Source organism: Bactrocera oleae, chromosome 4 (assembly GCF_042242935.1).
Source record: "Bactrocera oleae isolate idBacOlea1 chromosome 4, idBacOlea1, whole genome shotgun sequence".
NCBI lineage: Eukaryota > Metazoa > Arthropoda > Insecta > Diptera > Tephritidae > Bactrocera > Bactrocera oleae.
This window is the reverse complement of record NC_091538.1, coordinates 35,742,876-35,766,955: the sequence shown is the minus strand read 5'-3', so window position 1 is coordinate 35,766,955 and position 24,080 is coordinate 35,742,876. Positions and strand designations below refer to the sequence as shown.

General features: G+C 32.8%; 1 protein-coding gene across 1 annotated transcript in view; it reads right to left on the bottom strand.

Annotated features, from left to right (window-relative positions):
* The window catches only part of Hr51 (Hormone receptor 51), a 60,381-nt gene that overhangs the window by 17,719 nt on the left and 18,582 nt on the right, over positions 1-24,080 (bottom strand). The window contains exons 2-3 of the mRNA XM_036372795.2: positions 19,340-19,601; positions 1,415-1,518 (exon numbers count right to left, since the gene is read on the bottom strand). Coding sequence (XP_036228688.1) covers positions 1,415-1,518; positions 19,340-19,601 — 366 coding nt within the window. The remainder of the gene's footprint in view (positions 1-1,414; positions 1,519-19,339; positions 19,602-24,080) is intronic.

Sequence of the window (24,080 nt, the reverse complement as noted above, 5' to 3'; positions counted from 1 at the left end):
ATGGAAATTGGCGTTTGTTGCACGACAATACGCCGTCTCATCGATCGACACTTGTGGCCGATTATTTGACCAAAAATCACATTTTAACCTGATATGGCACCGTGCGACTTCTACCTTTTCGGAAAACTGCATTTGCCGATGAAAGAAAAGCGTTATGCAGACGTGGAAGCCTTTCAAAAGAACGAATTCGATGAACCCAATTTTCGAGTACTTTTTCCACTAAATCAAGTCGGATGGCACGTTAAATATTGACTTCTAAAACTTCTGGTTTATTGCTAAAAACCAATGACTTCAAATAACCAAATATGCTGTTAAATCATAACTTCTTGGAACCCATTCAATTTCACAATTTCTTGAAATTATTGAATCTCCAAACTTTTCTCGCAATAATTCGGTTATTGCACGTGCTGTGTGGCACGTAGCCCCTCTTGTTGAAACGACATGTTGTCAAGATCAACTTCCTCCAATTACGGCCATAAAAGCTGGTTATCATAGATCTATATCGCTCTCCATTGACGATTATTACAACCATAAAATGGCAAAAGCGCACGAAAAGTTTTTTGATAATAAAATTTTTATTTATTTTGATAATAAAATTGAATAATTTGTGAACGTTGTTTAATGTATATCTTTCCATGATGAAATTGTAAACATTACTGAATACAATGAAAAAAAGTTACGATCATAACATATTAAAAATGGCCGAAACGACACTTAGAAATAATATCATCGCTTTGGAAAACCCGATATTTTCATTTATAGTTATGGGAAATCTTTATTACAAAAGTATCGGATTATGGAACAATTATGAAGAATTAGTTTGTTTAAAAAAAATTGTTATATGGTGGATTAATTATTATTGAGTTATTTAATGTAAAATACTTTTAATATGTAAAAAGCAACAAAATTTTTAAGACACCTCGATAAAGGACGATATATTCCCATTTAAATAGTCCTTAGATCTTTTGGAGAAAATTATCGATTAAATATCTTGAAAATCGTCATATGTATATTATCAAAGATATATTGTATACTGCATTTAAAATTGAGGGCCTATCATAATTTTCCAAAATGGCTGTTATTGCTTTTTTCATGCTCATGAAATATCCAAAGAAGATCTTTTAACAATACATTTTACCACGGTATCGCCTAGTTACTATTTTGAATAAAAACCACTAAAGAAAGAGAATATTTGCGTTTACAGTAACTATGAAAGCTTGGTCTCCTTCCATTCTACAAAGCATAGTGTTATGGATCAAATATTTGTTACTAAATAAGTTATTTGCCAATATATCTATATAAATAAACGAATTTGAGTTGCATTTCTCAATTTATTGAACAAGGGAATCTTTAACTTTAAACTATCCATTGTTGTGTTCAGTAAAATAATATTAAGCGAATATTTCATACTGACCATCTTTATTCATCCCCATTTGAAGGCACTTCTTAAGGCGGCAAGCTTGACACTGATTTCTATGTGCTTTGTCCACAATACATCGACCTGTTCCGGCTTGACATCTGAAATATTAATAAATGAGTTGAAAATTGAAGAATTCATTATCATAAACATAAATTACATATATCTAGCTATTTTTTCTGACTTAAAAATCAATGCTCGTTGTAAAAATCCTTAGCGGCAATCATTTAAACGGATAGACTAATTTTAAAGTGAAACTTTTTATGATATGCGCAATCGCATACATACAAACTTGCACGAATGGCTAACAAACTGTATACAAATGTATACTTGTATGTAAATTTCAACGAAAATTCCAAACATCAATATCCAACCAAATAATCCAGGGACCATACAGGACATATGTACATATATCCTGTGTAAAAATTTGCCCATTGCTCAAAATTACACTTAATACTCAGTATTTTCTAATTTTCAGAGGGACGGAAATGGGGCGTGGTAAACTAAAACATTATTTTGATAAAAAAAGTATTATTTATAATTTATTATAAAATTAATCATTATCTGTGAAGAAAATCAATATATAATTATTTTTACGTTATTTTTAGAATAGAACTTATAATGATTACGGTCCCTGAAATAATCATATTTGCGATCAACCATAAACTAGAAAAACAAAAAAAATAATTTTAATAAATATGAATGTCGTTTTTTCTGAAAGTTAGTCGATGTACATATGTATATAGTATCTGAGTTGGGATACTTCGATACGTAAGCATGTAGGCATATATTTAAATGCATTCATAGAAAAATAGGTATGCACCAAAAAATATCGATACTCCAATTTTTTTTCTCAAGTTGGTACATCTGTCATGAGAACACATGCAAAATTACAAGTAATTCTGTCAATTAATTCTTTGTTTACAAGCCAATTGAAGTTGACGTGTCAGAGTATTTTAGTATTTTTTTAATATGGAAAAAATTTAATATCGTGCAGTGATTACATTCTTTGGTTTGAAAAGTTTAAAAGCAAAAGAAATGTATGAACTGGTCGGCTTTAGTATACCATCCCACGATTTCAGTGTTAAGAGGTTGGATAGAGGAGATTCTCCAGATAAAGAATATATATAATTATAACCGCCGGAGAAACTTATACTTTTCGAGATATTCGCATTTTAAGTTGAAAATTTCACAAATTTTATCTTACAATTTCTCTATTTATAGTTATTTTTTGTTTTTTATTATGCTTTTATTATACGCTTACACTTCACTACAATGTTTCTACATATTTATTTTATATTAATTATTTTAATATTTGCTTTAAATAAACATTTTATTTTTACACAATTTTTGTTATATGCACATATATATTATTATTGACAGATAATAAGTGTTGTCATATCTATTTTATTGTATATATTTATATTTTGCAAATGAATTAAAATGAATAATAGAAGATTATACCCCAAATACATGAACCATAATATTAATCGTTCCCTTCTCTTGATCAACCGTGGTATTGGATTGGCCAGTGTTATTTTTTTAAAGCGCGGCCGAAGGCCTCCAATGCAGAAAGAAGTTGGAAAGGAATAACGACCACCCCGGTATTGAATCGGCCAGGGTTATTTTTTTGAAGCGCGGACGAAGGCCGCTATTGCAAATAGGAAATCTAACCAAAAAAAGTAATGTTAAAGAGCGTATATCACTCTCTTTAAATTTCATTTTCTCTAACGAATTATAACGGATATTGTTACAACTAAACAAGATACCGTTTCTTTTTTTGTCCGTTTTGTTATTGAATTTGTAAATATTGTGCATATTAGTTAATTTTGTAGAGCGTAATTGGGTATTTTATTTATTTTGATTGCTTTCATTCGTTGGCATATGGCAACACTTATTATCTGTCAATATGGAACCCATTTGTTATTGCGCATCTAACGAAAATTGTGTAAAAATAAAATTCTAATTTAAAGCAAATATTAAATTAATTAATACAAAATAAATACGTAGAAACTTTGTAGTGAAATGTTAGTGTATAATAAGTGCATAATATAAAAGAAAAGTTAACCATAAATCTAGAAATTGTAAGATAAAATTTGTGAAATTTTCAATTTAAAATGAAAATACCTCCAAAACTATAAGTTTCCCACGGCAATAATTATATATATTCGTGATCTGGAGAATCTCCTCTATACAACCATACCCCTCTTAACCCTGAAATCGCGGTATGGTATACTAATGTTTCCCCGTATAAACAATTGTTAAAAGTGAATAACGAGTCCTCAACTTCAAAACGCACCGTTGAATTTTGGGATGGTGAATTAACACCAAAAACCGCAACCGTACCAGAAATCATTTATCAAGTTCATAATATTGTTAGTGAAGATCCAAGTATGACTAAGCGTCAAATTGCTCATGCCATAAGCATCTCAGACGAACGAGTATTTCATATTTTACATGGACAATTACATATGAAAAGACTGTTTGGAAAGTTAGTGTCGCCCACGTTAACAATTCAACAAAAAAGGATCGAAAAGAAATTTCTCAGCATAATTTAGAGCATTTATAGCAGAATAAAACCGATTTCCTGCGTCGTTTTATAATTATGGATGATATTTGGATCTACCACCATGGTCCTAAATTGAAACAAGAACGTTTATAGTGGACTGAAGCTGGTTGTTCAGCTCCAAAGCAGGTGAAGTCACAACGATTAGCAAAGAAGGTTATGGCATCAGTCTTTTGAGATGCAAAAGGAATTTTGTTGGTTGATTATCTGCAGAAGAGTAAAACAATCAACTCTGAATATTATGCAGCTTGAATGTGGATCAGCAAAAATATTATTTTTCATCAAGACAATGCACCTGCTCACAAAAGTGTTTTAACAATGACAAATTCAACGAATTAAAATACGAATTGCTTTAGCATCAACTCTGTTCACCAGATTTGGCTCCCAGCGACTACAAGCTCTTCAGAAACCTGAAACAATTCCTTCGTGGAAAGCGTTTTTCGTCGAATGAAGAAGCTATTACAGCCGTAGACGAGTATTTTGCAGAGGTTATGTCGAGCGCAGAAACTTTTCAACCAATCTGTACATTGCTAATATTGTCGAATTGCACAAAGTACATATTTATATATTCATATGTAATAAAACTGGAGCAACTCTCATTAAATCCACAGATTACTCTTGCCGCTTAATTAAAAATTCAATCGGAAATGTCATTTACTTAAATATCATCAGTATTAGTCAAGGAACTGCTTCCGAATCTGTTGTGAAAGATTTTTGTGCAGCTATTTGTTGATTTGATAATAAAGATAATTTATGTTTAAGAAAATCAAAAAATAAATGATGTCATGGACATTTTGGGTTGTATTTTTTTTTTGGTATATTTGTTTATTTGAATAAAATTAATAAACTTAATTACTACAATAAACAATAGTATAACGATAATATATACGTACAGTGTCTCTAGACGAGCTCTCGAGTACTTCGCTATCAATAATTAGTAACATTTTATTAACTAATGATATTATTTATATCTTAACTTAGTAGATATATAGTATATGCTTGTATTTGCTTGCAAGGAAAAAGTAAAAAAAACGATGCATAAATGATTTTATAATATAAAATGGTTAAAAGAAGAACAAGAAATCAGACCAGTTGCGTCAAGAGTGAATTAGTTATCATTATCATTTAATAGCCACCAGCAGTTCTGTTTCGTCAAAGTGGTTTCAGTTTTGTCTCTAAACGAGATGTATGTGTCGAATCGTTTATTTTCAGCAGTGAGTATTTTTGAAGTGACTACTTTGTTGTTAGCTCTTCTAAATATGTGATATATTATTGGGATGTTGTCTTCGTTTTCGATGAAACCATTTTTGTCCAAGTAGAGAAAGGATTCTGGTGGTGCAAATCCGTTTGCAATAGCTAATGCAAAGTAGTCAGCACTTTCGTAAAAAGGAGCTCTTATTAAAGAGTTATTGTCATCATATAGGCAGCGACTTATATGCTTTCTAATTAGATTTATGATGTGACAATCAATTCTGGGAACTTTTGCCGTGTCGTATAGTTTAGAGTTAGATATAAATTTGGTAAAATTACTATTCTGTGACCTATGCAGTGATGTGCATGATCGGAGAATTCTTCTCTCGAATCTTCTGAGTCTTTCCATGTATGAAGGAGAGATATTAAACCAAATTGAACATCCATATGAAAGTATTGGTCTCACTAGTGATTGATACATGATAATTTTAAGCCTGTTATATAGCAGTTTTGAAGAAAACATTTTTTTATAAGTATAAAGGGCTCTATTTGTTTTTAGGATTTGTATGTTGATATGATCATTAAAATATAAAAACTTATCGAGGTGAATACCAAGATATTTGATTCTCTCCTTGCGCTGTATTTGAATATTTGCTACACTGGATTTTATATTAAACTCCTTCCATTTTTTTTTAACGTTTGAGTTACATTTATTAACGGGAGGGCGAAAAAGAATTGGAGCATTTACTGTCCCTTGTTGCAGACCATTTACTACGTGAAATTCGCGACAGCTTTTTATATTATTTATATGAACAGAAAATTTTTTGCCGGATATCATGTTATAAATAAGTATAATCAGATGGAGAGGGAATTTATAGCTGATGAGCTTACATATTAACCCTTCGATCCATACTTGATCGAATGCTTTCTCAAGGTCAAAGAAACATGCACCTGTGACATATTTCTTATTCCAGTTCCAGCTTATTTCGGAGACGAGAAGATTAATGGCATGTATAGTCGAATGCCTGTGTTTGAACCCGAATTGCTTAGGGCTAATTAAGTTGTTGGTTTTAGTAACTTTATTTATATTTATGTTAACCAAAACTTCAAAAACTTTACTAATATTTGGTAGCAAGCTAATTGGCCGAAGGTTTTTCAAGTTATTTTTGTCCTTATCTTTCTTTGGTATCACAATTAGTTTAGCTGTTTTCCAATTAGGTGGGAAGTAGGCATTGTTTAACATATTATTGAATAAAGTGCAATATTCTAATATTATTTCTGGGGAGAAATTTTTTAGAATGATATTGGGTATTTGGGTATCTGTAAGGTCGTTTGAACTAACAAAAAAGTTTTCCGTTTGGTCGTCATTTAAATTATTGGCTATTTTGTTGGTATTGAAGTTTGTTTTGGTCGCTCGAGTGCTGTCGAATAAAGTTTTCATTTCCAAAAACTTTCTGAAACATTCTTGTACCTGGTAGTGGACTGGATTGTTGGGTTTACTTTCTTTTGAAGCATGGACTGCTTCGAAATGAGTCCCGACTATTTCATTTATAAATTTGTTGTTGTTGATGACGTAGTTGTTTTTAACTAAGTCTTTTTGCAGAAGGTCGCGGTCTAAGCCAGCGTTTTGGATTATGTTGGATGAGTTTAAGGGGATATTTATGTGACTGATTGTATTATTGTTATCTTTTATAAACGATTTTTTAATAACGGAAAATTTTGAGGGATCGTTAGTCTTAAGGCTAGTAAGTCTCTGTTCGAGTTGGTTATTAAAATGTTTCTTAATATTGTCATCTATTAGTTTTTTTACAAGTTTCAGTTTTGCTTTTTCTACTTGAAGTGTCGTGGGAGGTAGGTATGTTTGAAGTCGATTATGTTTTTTGATGGCTGAAAGGATTTTACTTTTTTCTGCCATCAGTTTTTTTATGATAGGCAAGTTTACAAGAGATTGAGTAAGGCTAATGATTTTTGCTTTTGGTACATTATTTTCTATGGCTTCCAAGACAATATTATTTAAATGAAGCAAATGGTGATCAATCTCTGTGTTGCTCAAGTTTCTGTCGTTTGGTACAAGGGGGTTGCTTTGAAGTTGCATGTTTAGATATTTTTTAAATTTTGTCCAGTTAGTCCTTTTGTAGTCAAATGTGGTTTTTATTGGGTTGCCTAACAAAGTAAAATAGTTTGTGTTGTCCCTATTAGTCGCAACGATTTGAATAGCGCAGTGATCGCTATCGTAATCAATGCATCTCAAGCAGTTAATTGTGTTATTGGCTCTGTGAATATCTATTCTGTGATCAGCAATGCAAATATCTAGAAAGGAATTAGCTCTTTCGTAAGATGGAGAAACCGAAGCATACATATTGCATCTGAACTTTAATTCGTTAGAGGTCAGCCAGTTTTTTAGGGCTTTACCTTTAGAGTTGTTTTGTGGGTTACCCCAGTCTGTGTGTTTACTGTTGAGATCACCAGCTAATATGTAATAGTGGTTGGGGTTTTGTAGGTTTAAGGATTCAAAGATTGTGTTGAGTTCAGATTTAAATGTGTCGTTATTATTACCTGACGGGTAATAGGCTGAAATTATATACATGATGTTATTCGGAGGCATATGTATTTTTATTACACAACATTCTAAACAGGATAACGCATCGATGTGTTGGTGAAAGACTTTCGTGTATTTTATGTTTTCACTAATTAGAATTGCGGTTCCTCCCCCTCTCGATCCTAACAATCTATCTTTTCTTATTAAATTATACCCTATAAATTTTAGTTTGTGTTGTGTGTTAAGTTTAGTTTCGTTCAACAGAAGAATATCAGGTTTATTATTCGATAAGAATTTATGTAACTCTATTCTCCTGCTTATATTAATAAGCGAGTTGACATTAAGAGAAATTATATTTAACTGGGATTGGGTAATAGTAATAGTATGGTCTGAATTCATGCTGTATCTATTATATTGTAAATTGCATCAACTCTTGCCGTTTGTATTTCCAACTGCTTCTGCAGAACTGTTAATAGTTTACTTAAAGATAACATTGTATTTTTTAGTTCTTCGAATATAGTATGTTGAGAATTTTGATTATTGGTATCACAAAATATACCAGATGACTGTTTACAAATATTTGCATAACTTAAATTAGAGTTAGTAAAATTTTGGTTAGTGTTTATTTTCGTGGCTATTAGGTTTTGTTTTTTCATTCTTATTTTTTGTTGAAGCTCTTTATATCGCTCACAGCCTTTATAGGAAGCTGGGTGCCCAAATTTCTTGCATAAAACACAATACACCTTTTCATTTTCGATTGAGTTTGCGTCTAATGAGGTACAATCTTTGGTTTTATGTGTTCCGCTACATTTGACACATCTTGGTGGTAGATTACAATTAGCTGCGCTGTGAAAGAAACTTTGACAGTTTCTACATTGCGAAATCTCAGCTTTCCGTAGGGGTTCCCATTTAATGCAGTGGTACAAAACAGTTTTGATTGCTTTTAATTCGTTAATGTTACTTTCGGCACTTGTTTGAACCATAAACATAGGTAGTTTTATATTGCGTTGCGTGGAAATTTTTGTGGTAAATTGACTAACTTTGAGAATTTTTAGCTTATCGTTTTGGAATGTGCAAAGTTCATTAAAAATTTCTTCGGGGTCGGTATTGCCGTTTAGCCCTTTTAATAGGTATGTTTTTGTTTTTAAACATTTAGGGGTGTAAGAATAGAATTTAACTTTTGATTTTTCTAAGTACCCTCGAACTTTTTTATAGTCTTCAATGTTTGTTAAAAAAATTGCTAATTTATTTTGATTATATTCTTTGATTTTAAATTGTGTTATGTTTAGACCATCTTTTATTAGTTCTATTATTCGTTTTGATTCGATATCGAATGTGTTTATTGGAGGAATGCTTTTGCTGTTTATTTTTTGTTTGACGTTTGGGTTCGAATTAACTTCACTAGTGCTGTTTTTGTGAGAAACGACAGCTGGAGTTATTGCTGCCGCTGCACTTGTTGATGGATTGTTTTTTGTTGTATTGTTAGTTTCATTTTGTTCATATTCGTTACTTAGATTATTGGAACGAACGTGTTGTTCGAATTTTTGAAGTGTTTCATTGCACTCTCCGAGATCGTCATCTAATATAGCGTAATAATTGTTTTTGGTATTTTTCGACATTGTGTGTTCGAACACGTTGTCGTTTTTTCTTTTTCTATTTAAGATTGCGACATTGTTTGCAAAATTAAGCGCATTGCGCTCACTCATTATAAAAGGAACACCTTTACACTGAATTTAGAACACGATTGGCACTTCAATGAACTTAAATGATTTATATGATGAGTAACGATTTGATAACACTTTACACTCCGTAGTACGTGCTTACGCTCTCGCCGTCCCAATCGGAATCCATTTTGGGTTGTAATTTAGTACCATTTGCTAAGTTCTCCGAGCAATATATTCGCGAATGCTTATTATTTTGTTTAGGGATTTCAATACAGATTTTGAGAAAGAGCTATCTGCTCCACTTGAGAGAAGTATTAAAGCTTGAAAGAACAAATTACGGAAATATACCAACTGCAAGATATGGTACTACCATCAATGCAGTTTTTATTATAAACATTAAAAAAATTACAATGTAAGTCTTATCTATTTTATTGCAGTTGTTTACTTATTATAGTTATCAGAATTCATAAGTTGCATTTATTAACTGGGAAATTCAAGGCGAAAAGGAAGTTAGTAATAAACAAGTAAGGAAGTTCTAAGTTCGGGTGTAACCGAACATTTTATACTCTCGCAACTTGCAAGGATCAAAGTCCGGGAAATTACTTCAGGTGTTGACAAAATTTTATATTAAAGGAAGTATTGATCCGAATCAACTAATTTCTGACACAAAGACACACTATTATCGAGAGTTTCATTTATTTATTTTATTATATGAATTATCAATTATATATCTTACACATTGACCGATATTTTTGGTAAAAAGTTAACTATAGGCACTGTGGTCCACATATTCAGTACCTAGGAGCTTGAACAGTTTTGGTTCGATTTAGACAATTTTTGGTCACAAGGTGGCATACTTCAAAAGTATTATTCACGCAAAGTTTTACCCCGTTGCAATCATTGTTGCTTGATTTGTGAGTTAATTGTGAAGTGAACGAATTAGATGGAATTTAAAATGGTGTTATATGGGAATTAGGCATGGTTGTAAATCGATTTCGCCCATTTTCGCACTATATATAAAAATATGAGAACAATGTTATGTACAAACTTTGAAATCGGTTAAGCAGATCCCAAGATATGGGTTTTCACTTAAAAGTAGGCGATGCCACGCCCACTATATAATTTAGAACACGGTCACCTATAAAGTCATCTCATACCATCCCAGAGATAAAATTAAATGTATCTGTCGTGTTTAGTACTGTTTAACAGTACCGTTATCTTTACACTGTCGATAGAGGTGCTGAAAACATTTGTTCTCGCTGAATTTTATTATTATAGCTTCAGCGGTTTAGGAGACATTCACATTAAACTTATTAGGGCGCGGATCACGCGCACTTTTTAAAAACAAATTTAACTGCAGATGCCCCACCCTGCTGTGATCTTGTATACCAAATAACAGTCTTGTTTCTCATTTTGGAGCTTAATTATGACAATTTATTTGCTTTTGATTATTGGCGTTTTGTGGGCGTGGCAGTGATCCGATTATACCCATCTGCAATACTAGCTGTCTTATTGTACCAAGAAACATGTGTACCAAGTTTCATAAAGATATCTCAGTTTTTACTCAAGTTACAGCTTGCACAGTTGGACGGACAGACAGTCACCCGGATTTCAACCCGTCTCTGCATCCTGATCATATATATATATATATAATATAAGCTTATATCTAACTCGATTAGTTTTAGGTGATACAAACAACCGTTAGGTAAACAAAAATATTATACTCTGTATCAATAGGTTGCGCGAGTATAAAAAGTTTCTTAGATTGATGGACTTTGTAAGTGCAAAAATATCTTTCTAGAAATAATCGCATGAAATAAATATTAGTAGTGAAGTATCAAAAGGGCTAAAGACCTTTTTTATGTGGTAATAGATAAACTCCGACCCCATAGGTTTAAATTTTACTATCTATTATTTCAGTTTTGCGACACATTTTGATATGAAGGTCAGCTGAACTGTAAACTCAAGAAAATTACATTTTTACCCAGCGCCTTTGGCACCTTATGAAAGGTTTAGATATTAAGACAGAAAGAAGAAAACCTATATATCTGCTCTACACATGTGTATACCATACTTACTTATATGTAAGTTATTGTTATTTTAGCCTTCATGGGCAGATCTTTCAAAAGAGGTACCATAATCCCCTTGTTTTAAAACGCGTGAGACAAAAGTATAGGGGGTTTACCGAGCACTTGATTTCAGTACAATAAAATAAACTACTAATTTCAAGAATATAAATATATCTAAATATTATGTATCATTATGTTAGTGAGTATCTAATTAATATACATGTATAGGTATACAAAAGCGCCTAAGCTGTGTGTACAAAACTATACCATAACAAAGCTTTTATACTCTGTAGCAACATGTTGCAAGAGTATAATAAACATCAGTACACTGTGTTTGTAGTTTCGGTTACACTAGATTTCTTGACCAGTGCTTTCTTCAAACAAATTTCAGTGTATTACTTGTATAGTGTTTAAACTATTATTATACATACATATGTGCACACATTTATACCAGTATATTCAACCAAAGAACCTATACACCGAAAAGGAAAGAAGTTATAGCAAGGACTCAATTACAGTGAAAGAGAGCAGCACCTAGGATCCAACTCTTCACACCCGGACTGAGGGAATTATATAAGTATTATATATAAGTAATTTATATATTAAGCCATTTATTATTAATTAATTATGCCTAGATTAAGTAGAAAATCTGTATTACTAAGTCGTCTTCAGAATAGAAGACGTATTAGAGTTCTTCGCGCACACTCTTTATATAGAGATAGTGAACAATCACAAAATACTGTAAGTCACGCTAATCGTAGATTAGATTCTGATATACGTCTGTCCGAACAAATTATCAATACAAATCAACATAGAACCAGGCGGCAATATCCCCAAATTCGCTCTGAAGAGCAAATAAGAAATACTCGAGGTCATAGATCTCGTCGAGAAAATCCCAAGGTACGATATGTTGAGCAAGTTGCAAATACTGTGCAATCTAGAACCAGGCGGCAAGATCCCCAAATTCGCTCTGAAGAGCAAGGTAGAAATACTCGTGGACATAGATCTCGGCGCGAAGACCCCGAGGTACGATATGGTGAGCAAGTTTTAAATACTGTTCAACATAGGACAAGTCGGCAAGATCCCCAAATTCACTCTGAAGAGCAAATAAGAAATACTCGAGATCATAGATCTCGTCGAGAAAATCCCAAGGTACGTTATGATGAGCAAAATAAGAATACTAGGGATCATAGAGAACTTCGCGCAAGAAATCCTGAGTACAGGAATTTAGAGCGTATTCGTGATCAAATGCAAAGAGAACATGCAAGAAAAAATCCTAAAATAAGGAAAGAGGAGCGTGATAGAGAAACACAACGTCGACAGCTTAGTAGGAGGGGTATGAGGGAAGAAATTTTGAATCAGAAGTTCACCTTCGTAGTGATAACCCGGTCAATAGGCAAATTGAAAAACAAAGGCAGAGATAATAATGTTATAGAAACTGATAGTAGTGGCAATTTAACAGATTTCAAAACCATTTATTTTCAAAATATAAATATGGGCCCTACTGAAATATGTATTTGCTGCGGCGGATTATGGTTTTCACACCAAGTTCGCAAGTTAAATTTCGAAACTTTTGCGCAAGGTCACCCGAGTGTTCCATCCGCCTTCTTTTTAATGCAAAAATTTCTTTCAGAAGATGGAAATTACAATTTTTGTGCAACTGCAAAAATGCTATTGTTAAAAAGAACGTTCGAAAAATATGTTTTGCTAACGCTCTAGATTTTCCTGAAATACCGGATTGTTTGAAAGATTTAACCCCAATTAAAGACATAATGCCTAGATTGCCTTTTATGACAATCCATCCGTTAGGATATCCAGGTGAGAGTTTTCTGTTAACAATATTGTGACATCTCTACCAAGCTCCTTTGATGAGGCTCATGTAATACATATTCACTTAAGAAGGCGTTTGGAATACAACCATGATTCCATGATCGATACTAAACGCCCCGCAAAAATTATGGAATTTTTGCAATTTTGAAAATTGAATACCCATCTGTATCGTGAGCACAATATATTATATATATTATTGAGAACTGGATTTCCAAGAAGAAGTTCTGTTTGTTGCATCTGCAGAGGATTCCCGATTGGTTCTATCCTTTCATGCGGAACAAACTTCTCATGATAATCCTTTAGGTAATAATATTTCCACGGGTCTTTTATCTTCAGAGCTAAATAAAGACGGTCAGGAAACTCTTTTGGACAATATTCCTGTAGAAAACTTAGACTATAACCGTTTAGTTATAGCGCCAGGTGAAGGACAAAGACCAATTGACATAATTTAATATATTAATTCTGAAGAGTTGTTAATTTTAACAATATATGTTGGGCAGAAACGTACATGCTCTGAAACATATAGCAGAAAATACGTTCTGAAAATCACCGTTCTGACAGAAGAGCGTGGAACTGCTACAAGCTAAGAATGGATGTTGTATTGCTTTAGAGAAGTTTTCACGTCGCAACTAAGTTACGGCCTAAAATTTATTAAACGAAAACTTTGTTCTAAACTTGATTCAACACGATGATGGTTACATGGTTTTGAAAGGCTATAGATCCTCTCCTGCTATGATTCGCCAATTTGGTTGTGCTAGATATTTTGAAATAGACTTAGAGGAAGGTGCTCAAAATGAACTACGTATCGAGGAAAATGAGTTCAGAGTGTTGGCACTTCCAGAAATTTTCATGACTTTCATGGTAAAGATGCAACAGATAATGGCACTGAATATGATTACAATGTTAGACTTATTAAACTACCCCCTTTAATTCCAGTTGAGGAATTATTTTCATTAGTTAAAAGTCTAAAGTCCTATTTGACACATTTGATGCACCAGCTAGAAACAAATCGCCCATTTTATGAGTTCATTGGCGGCGGTGCAGGTGTAGGAAAGATATTTGATTACAGTGAATATAAACACTGGTGTGATGGCTTGGTTAATGGAGCAGCTGGACAACTTATGCAAATTGATTTCCATTGTTCTTTTCCAACAATCCTGTGGATTCAATTTTTGGAACCTTCCGATCAAAAAAGCCTCATCCTCTAGAAAGTTCTTGGACACCAATTGAAAAAGTTCTAAAATCTTTTCAATATAAAAGAAATGAACAAATTTCAATTGAAAGAAATCAGTTTCTAGTTGTTCCGGCAGAATGCCTAGAGCTTCAATATATGTCGCTTGCAGTCGAGAAGAAGGTCTATTCATCATAGGAAATTTTATTCCTCCTAGTAAATTTTCTAAATCAGACCTGTATTTAGGGAACTGAGGGAATTGAACACAAATAAAGCTCTGACAACAAGTTACAGTTTTATGATTTCCCGAACATCAGGACATCAAATTTTACTCCATAATGTTCAGAGTCTTCACGCTCACATTAATGATATAAGAAGCGACTGTTTGATGCTATCTTCAGATATTTTAGCTTTCTCTGTCAGACATTTAATTGTAGAACTTCAGGAAGTCCTTACTTCTGAGTTATGCAATCAAAATGTGCTAATTGTTGGAGATTTTAACATTTGTTTAATGTCTACAGGGACTACAATAGGAAATCTGCTCCAAGAAAAAAACTTTAGTTCCCTGCTTGGTGTAGAATATTCATCTACACCTGCCGGTACACAAATTGATTGGGCATTTTCAAACATGGATCCATCCCATGTTAATGCAATTACTTTTGAGACAGTACAAAGCTATCATGACAGTATTTGTGTCTCTTTTTCGAACTAAAGTTTTCAGACTTAGTTCAATAGTTCTTCATTTTTGGTTTTTTCAAATATCGAATTAGACTGCTATAGGAATTTTGATAGTAGTTTTTAAGACAATTTTAAGAAAAATATGTAAATATTCTAATATAGAAAATTTTAATTATATGTATAATTTCTTATTATATAAGACATTATTGTATAAATATATATATTTCCATTAAAATATTCTATTTTCGACAATTTCGTAATATGCCAAGTTTTCAGATAACTTTTTATAGAAAGTTTTATTTTGATGTCTTCATTGGTACTTTCTTAACATACATACTGTAAAGAAAGGAGCATATGGAATTTAAAATTGTGATGTGGGAAGTAGGCGATTTTGCCAATTTTCACAGGGTAACATACGAATGTCGAGATAATGTTGTGCACCTAATTTGGTGTAAATTGGTAGTACATTAAACCTACTAGAGGCGAGACCACGACCACTCTTTATAAATGTTTCAAACCGCAAATTCCCTTCTTTAATGCGCTGCGTTGTACCAAATTAAATTTTTCTATCCTATTATGGAGCTTAGCTATGGCACTTTACAGGTTTTCGAATTCCGAACAAAGCTTAGTACTTAGAATGCCTCAGGTGGCACTGTAATCTGTGGTAGTTTGATCTTTCTGTTTATATAATATATCACAATTTTGATAGTTTTGGTACAATTTTAAAGGATAGATCAATAAATATACTTAGCGATATTTGATCTGAATGCAAATTGTTATTGGCATTGAGAATATACCCCGCTAATACTGGTTTGCAAAAAAAAGGAAATTATCCTTATTGTTTTCATGCATGAGTTCCTGATATTCAGCTCTCTAAGTTCTAAGCAATAAATTTAACATGCAATAAGTACATTATGTAGTGTAGTATTTCAAGTCCATTTAATCAAATAAAGATGTTATTAAAGTAACGAAAACAAAAAAAATAAAAAATAAACATTACGATCCAAGTTTAACAGTGAAAAATAATAGTTTTATAATCACAAGTTCTAAAAATATCAGTAAAATATCTCGAGATTCTAGTAACTTCATAATTTTTTTGTTTTCATTAATTCCATTAAAATTTCATTTGCCAGATTTTCTGGAAAGAAATTAACGCGCGAGTTCAAAAAATTTGTTTTAAGTGACATATTGTATTCTAAAGTGTTATAAGCAGAAAGAAGCTCTGGAATGATTTGTCGGTATGTTTCAGCTTTTGTGTTCCCGCGAAAATCATGACATACATTTTCAAAAACTACACAAGCTCTTTTTTCTGCTTTGTTCAACTTTAATTAAAAGCTTCATCCGTCATAAGCTCACATATCTGCGGTTCTACAAAAATTCCTTTCTTCAATTTTGGTTTTGAGACACATTTTTCAGTCCAAGTCGACCTTTTTCTTAGTGGCAAAGTTTTCTCTGTACCCTCCACGTAATACAATAAGTATAGCAACGGCTTTTAAATCAGCACAAATATTCCATTGGTATTGAGCATTTTTTTTTCAAGAATATTTTCTATAATTTTCTTCACGTATTTTGCATGTGCAAGGGAAACTAATAGGTATTTACTAGTATTATGTAGGCATCAATGAAAAGTCTCTATTAATCAGAATTTGAACTGAAAAGCTCAGCTCTTTAAGAAGCCCTGCATCATCATTTCAATATTCCAAATTATCTTCTTTGGTGAAGTAACTATTAATACATTCTTACTAATATTACTGTTTTCATCTTGATCCGAGCAATTGTGCACTAGATTTTGAAAGCCCCAATGCGTAAGTACAAATGCAGACCATTATTTTTCACCTCATCATTTTAGGTGGACTTGAAGTAAAGTGGAATGGTCACAAATGATTGGTCGTTTTCCAAATGTGATGATCGGATATATAATATAATTTAACTTTTTAGAATTCTCGTGTTGATGTAATGCAGAAATAACAATATTATGTTATTCATGAATCTGATTTTTACTTCAATACATTGGCATTGTAAAAGGCATAAATTTGTGACTTCCTTCAAACCAACCTCCTTATGTTCTTAAACAATTATTACAGCTTGGTTTTGGCAGCAAACTTGTATCTCTTTCCTCGATAGAAAATCCAAAATAAAGCTGAAAAGCTGTTTGAATAAGATCTGTTTTGGCATTTTAGTGTATTTTTAGAGTAAACTCGCTGAAAATGAAACAAAAACAATGTATTAAATTTATACAGGCTCAGGACTTTGTATAACCTTAAATTAAATATCATTTCTTTTAATACGATTTTTAAGAAAATTTCCATCTTTCTCCTCAAACTTTCCCAAACTTATTTTACATGAGGATAAGTCGTCTGTAATAAAGGCATTCTAAGATACTTAGTAAGTTCCCGTTTCTACCCATTACCACGGACTTTCGAAATCCCATAGAATTAAACTTTAATTCTGTCCTCAATATTGCCTTCATTTCTAGAGAAGAATGGGAAAGAGGTGAGGTAAACAGGAATACAGGGATCGAGATTCGCCTTCTGACTACCAGACCACTGCCGTGTCTTCCAAACGGAGATCACAGCAATTAAAAAAAAAACTTCTTGTTCTGACATAGAGTATGCTCACAAGAAGAAATATATTTATATATAGAGATAGCCAAGCGCTTTGAAATTACTAAAGTCTCTTAGGGTTTCATCAAAGATAGTGAAAGAATGTCTTGATATTTTGGTGGATCTATAATCCTATTTTATGAAAAACCTGAAATGGGTTTCAGAACATAGTAATATTCCTGGTAACTGTGAAGCAGATGAAATAGCTAGAGCTGGCACCACCCTAGAATTAGACTCCAGGAAAGAAGGCATTTATATATCTCTGGCTAATGGTAGATATTTAATCGATAAAAATGTTATAGATATAGCTGAGTCTCGGTGGGGTCAATCCCTTGTCAATCCGCACATGTCGACTCTTAAAATTCAAAACGAATGACATAAGAACTCTAGTAGGACTGCTAACAGGTCACTGTCTAATTGTCAGACATGCCAGCAGACTGAGAACATCCGACAATGACTATTGTAGAAGCTGTCAGGAGGTAGAAGATGAAGAGATTATAGAACATCTTCTATGCGAATGCAAGACTTTGAATAGGAAAAGAATCCCAACTATTGGCCGAGGAATTCTAGACGATGTCTCGGAGGTTGCACAAATAAAGCTTTTTGTATTGATGAACTTCATCAGGAGCACGGAGTAGTTCAGAGAGGACATAATGGAGTGAGGGGATCTTAGTCCCTCCTAGGTGCATCTTCGGACATCCACTCTACCTAACTACCTACCTACCTACTTCCAGAGATAAGCAAATGTTTGTGCTTTTTTCCTTACTTCTTTTTCAAATATCTATAATTGCTATTTTCATTTTAGTTGACAATCAAACTTTATCAGAACCTGAATACGACATCACCCTGGTATAATATCGGAAGTTTTCCTTTAATGCACTCTTAATTATACCTTTACTTCTATTTATTCATTCATACATATGTATGTATATCGGTACAGCAAATATACATACATATGTACATATTTGATGCGCCATGCAGATTTAGTAAATATTTTCTAAAATAAAGTCAAACCATAATTCTGATACCAGAATTGATTTTTTTATTCAATAATATCTTCTTTTAGTCATCGCAAATGGCAGTTTACTTTATCTCATCCCCAGGGATTGATATGGAGCTTAAGATGTATACACTAAACCAAATGTGACCACATAACATAGAGTGTGTGAATACTACAATATTCAAGCCATTTAAAAGGGATGAAGGTAAGTGCAAGGTATAGAAACCATGGATTATCGGAATGTGTAGAGTAAATATACATATATATACTTGTATATATATATCATATACATATGTACATCTATAATGTGCATATGGGGAACACTGAATACGTGAAGCTAGTTTTTCATCCCTTTTTATTGAGATTGGTTTATCAATCATTTGCGAGTATATGCAGAATAACCAACTAAGTTTTTTTTATTTCGTTAGTTAGTTCGAAATTCTTGCTATGAATGATTTATAAAAATGCAAATATATGTATATGTACATACGTTGCAAAAGATTCTCTTGGCCTGATGAATATTTAAACGCCTGAATAAAAAATAGTTTAAAAAATGTTTAGCTTAATATACATACAAAAACAATGAGTTCATAGTACAGCATCAAACTAACCTGTAAATGAGTTTTCGTCGAACACTTCGCTTGAAAAATCCCGAGCAACCATTGCAAGCTAAAATTCCATAATGTTTCCCAGAGCTGGTATCTCCACAGACAACACAAATTAAACCTAAGTTTTGACTTTTTGAACGCGCAGCAGTTATAGATCCGGTTTGCTCAACATTTGCCACTGAATTCACTACTGAATGCTGACTCCAAGGGACCAATCGATTCTGTGGTGAATAGCAAACCCGGTTTGTGTGCGAGTTAAGTATTTCTGCAATAAATAAATACACTTGCTAAGTTGGTTTCAATTAAATTTCTTTTCATTGAATTGCAAATGTTCAAATGCATGTCAGACTCTTCTCTAATCCGTCCCACAACTGATGTATTCTTTGTTGACTTTGCGTGCAGCATGTCTTTGAATATTTACATCCACTATTTGGTTCCATTCTACTTGTCCATGAGTGAAGTGTAGATGTCGACCCTATGAGTAATTTACAAATTTATTTACACATTCAATTAGGGTGCCATTAAAGCTTCGCGTCAATCTGTGCACAAATTTTTCTCTGGGGACAATTGTTTCGCCATCACACCCTAATTTGATTGTAGTGATTTTTTGATGCACTTAACCCCTGAAAGGAGCAGTTCTGAAGCATCGGCGGTCTCATTTGTTACGGACGACTGGTAATTGTATCAAATATATTCAACCATATAAGCAGCAAGTGTTAGCCACAGTCGTTGGGATTAACGTCATATGCTTGAATTTTGTGCTGTTAATATTATAAAGATGATGCCGTTATGAGACTAGCACTGTATCGCCCAATGAAAGTTTTAAAGTTTTTAAAACCCAACATTAATGCAAACATCTCATTTCAGAACATTCATATACATGTATATATGTAGGATATGTTTGTATGAATGTACGGCACTTAAGTGTATTCAGAGTATATATATATTCGTACTTATGTATACTATAGTCCCACACTGATGCATTTATAAACGGTTTTCCAATAAGAGTAATATGATTTAAAACAAAAAATACACTAATTCTTAAGAAAACTCAAATGTTTTTTATTTAATGTGAAGTATAATCGATACAATTACGTTCTGAATATAACATCATATAAATGGCCAACCCAATTTTCCAATGCTATTTCCACTAAATCAAGTCGTATGCCATGAATTTCAAGTTAAATATAGATTTCTAAAGCTTTAAGAGAGGCTGGTTTATTGCTAAAGACCAATGACTTCAAATAACCCCAAAGAAGTAGTCTAATGGTGTTAAATCATAATTTTTTGGAGTCCATTCAATGTCACATGAATTATTCTTGAAATTATCGAATCTCAAAACTTTGCTCGCAATAATTTGGTTATTGCATGTGCTGTGTGTCTTGTTGGAACCAGATGTTGCCAAGATCACTTCGAGCGGTTATTTTGTCCTATTAGCACTTGACCATTATGTAAAGAAAATGTGAGCTCGAAATTTTCAACAATTCGACGAATAGCGAGCACAAGTGAACGATTATTACGACCATAAAATAGCAAAAGCGCACGAAAAGTTTTTTGATAATAAAATTATTATTTATTTTAATAATAAAATTGAATAATTTGTGAACGTTATTCTTGTGTATATCTTTCCATGATTAAATTGTAAACATTACTTAAACAATGAAAAAAAATTACAGATCATGACATATTAAAAATAGCCAAAACGACACTTAGAAATCCTATCATCCCTATTGGAAAACCCAATATATGCACATAAGAAATTACTGGGAATTGCTGGTTATATAACTTGTTATACTTATGTATTTTTAATCATTTGGTTTGATTTAACTCCACGACTACCGTATAGAAGGAATTGTAGAAGTTATCACCATAGCAATCTCAAAATGTTTGTATACATTTTGTTTATTGTTCTTAGATTGGTTGTACAAAATAGTTAACTTTTGTAAAGCATTGTGGAATTAGTTATCAATGACTAATTATACCAAAATTTAAGGAAAGGAATATACATTTTTTTAACACTGTAGGGATGAATTTTTTTTTAATTTTTAAACACAATTATGTGTTTTGATTAAACAATTCAACTTCTGTTTAGAAGTATTGCATTAGAAGCATTATTTGTTCGAATTCATTAATTTATTTTTTTACACCTACTCAAATGTTTTAAATATTCTCTGGGTGCAGTTCACGCTCCACTCAAAACTACTTAGATCAGCTATCCCCAACGTCAACGTTACAATTTTGTGTATGATTTGGGTACGCTGTGCGCATACTTCCGTGAAACGACATGTATTTTATAATTTTAATGAGGAAAGAGTTTGGAATTTTTTTTATGTACATATGAATATACTTCGAACGCTAAAATAGAAATCGCTTTTCAGTACTGTGTGGTTTTCGTAATTTTAATTTAAAACATAATAAACACAAAAAAAAAAACGATAACTTCAGCTGCACCGAAGTTATAATACACTTCACAAGTGCATTTATTATAGCACAAAATAGTATAATAAATATAATTTAAACAAGTAAGGAAGTGCCAAGTTCGGGTGTAACCGAACATTTTATACTCTCGCAAAATAAAGTGATGTACCGGATTTTCGTGTATTTTAAATTAAAAGTAGGCAGTATTGCATCCATTGTTTACAACTACATGCAAAAATTACTGTTAGTAGAAAGAGATTTTCAGAATTTCAATAGGATTTCTTTCATAATGTCTCATAGATAGTAATTTAAAAGTTTGTTATACGGGAAGTAGACATGGTTGTCAACCGATTTCGCCCATATCCATAGTGTACAATACTAATAATTATATTACCTCACCCACCAAAATTGGTTGAAATTGGTCAAGTAGAGAGAGATATAGAATTTCACCATTTGTACAACTTTTACACCGACTCCCATAAAGCCCTTTCCTGCCATTCCGGTTGTCAAATTTAATGCTTGTAGCTCTTTTATTCAGTGAGTAATCGCACTTTTAGTAATTTTCAACATAACCGTTATATGGGGAGTGGGCGTGGTTATTATTTGAATGTATGAAGAAATGATGAAAATACTTCTTCCCACTAAATTTGTTAGAGTTAGATTCAGTAGTTTGGAAGATATGTACATTTAACTATTTAGAGGGCGGGGCCATGAGCAAATGTACAAAATCACAGTATTGTATCTTAACTTAGTGCTTAGTTATGACATTTTATAGATTTTTGTTTTGTTATTTTTTGGGCATGGCAGTGGTCCGATTACGCCTACCAGCAATATCAACCCTCCGTGGGTGCCAAGAATGATATGTACCAAGCTTCATCAAGATATATTAAATTTTACTCAAGTTATCGCTTGCACGAACAGACGGACGGAAAGTCAACCGGATTTCAACCCGTCTCGTCACCCTGATCAATTATATATATATAACCCTATATAAATCGATTATTTTAAGGTTATAGAAACACCCGTTAGGTGAACAAAACTATAATAATCTGTGCAACATGTTGCGAAAGAATACAACATTCATTATTCGAAAAAATCCTGAATAAACTACGATCAAATTTGGTATCTTCTGGACTTATATTGAGGCTATTAACTTAGACTTACTTTCATTGCTATATTTTATGGTAGTTCGTTAGTAAAAGTTATATTAAAAACATCTTCAAGTGAGCTATATGTATGTGATATCAACTCGACCGAAGAGGTTAAAGTTAAAATTTTGAGTTGATGTGCAGAACGTCGACCAGAGGATCGGAATTCATTGTACAAGTATTAGGCATATGCGCTTTCGACCAATTCAATTCTAACTCAGCGCCAAGCCCCGCAATTTTTAAGAAAACTTGTCCATTTAGTTTTTTTATACTCTCGCAACCTGTTGCTACAGAGTATAATAGTTTTGTTCACCTAACGGTTGTTTGTATCACCTAAAACTAATCGAGTTAGATATAGGGTTATATATATATAAATGATTAGGATGAAGAGACGAGTTGAAATCCGGGTGACTGTCTGTCCGTCCGTCCGTCTGTCCGCCCGTGCAAGCTCTAACTTGAGTAAAAATTGAGATTTCTTTATGAAACTTGGTATACATGTTTCTTGGTATCGTGACACGTGGTATTGCAGATGGGCGTAATCGGGCCACTGCCACGCGCACAAAACGCCAATAATCAAAAACAAATAAATTGCCATAACTAAGCTCCGCCTTAAAATACAAGACTGTTATTTGGTACACAGGACAACATTAGGGAGGGGCGCCCACTTTTAGGTGAAAACCCATATCTTGGAATCTGCTTAACCGATTTCAACCAAATTTGGTGCATAACGTTCTTTTCGTATTTCTATGTCATAGTGCGAAAATGGGCGAAATCGGATTACAACCACGCCTATTTCCCATATACCACCATTTTCAATTCCATCTGATTCTTTCACTTTCCAGTATGCTTATCAAGCAACAATGATTATATCGAGGTAAAACTTTGCGTGAATAATATGTTTAAAGTATGCCACCTTGTGACCAAAAATTGTCTAAATCGAATCAAAACTGTTCAAGCCCCTAAGTACTAAATATGTGGACTCCAGTGCCTATAGTTGCCCTTCTACCGAAAATATCAGTCAATCCACAAAGAAATCTCAAACGAGTATACCATTTGACTTTGCGAGAGTATAAAATGTTCGGTTATATCCGAACTTAGCACTTTCTTACTTGTTAATATATCACATTTTAACCAACCTGAACGGTTTAAAGTGGTGGAAAGACGGAAATCATTATAAG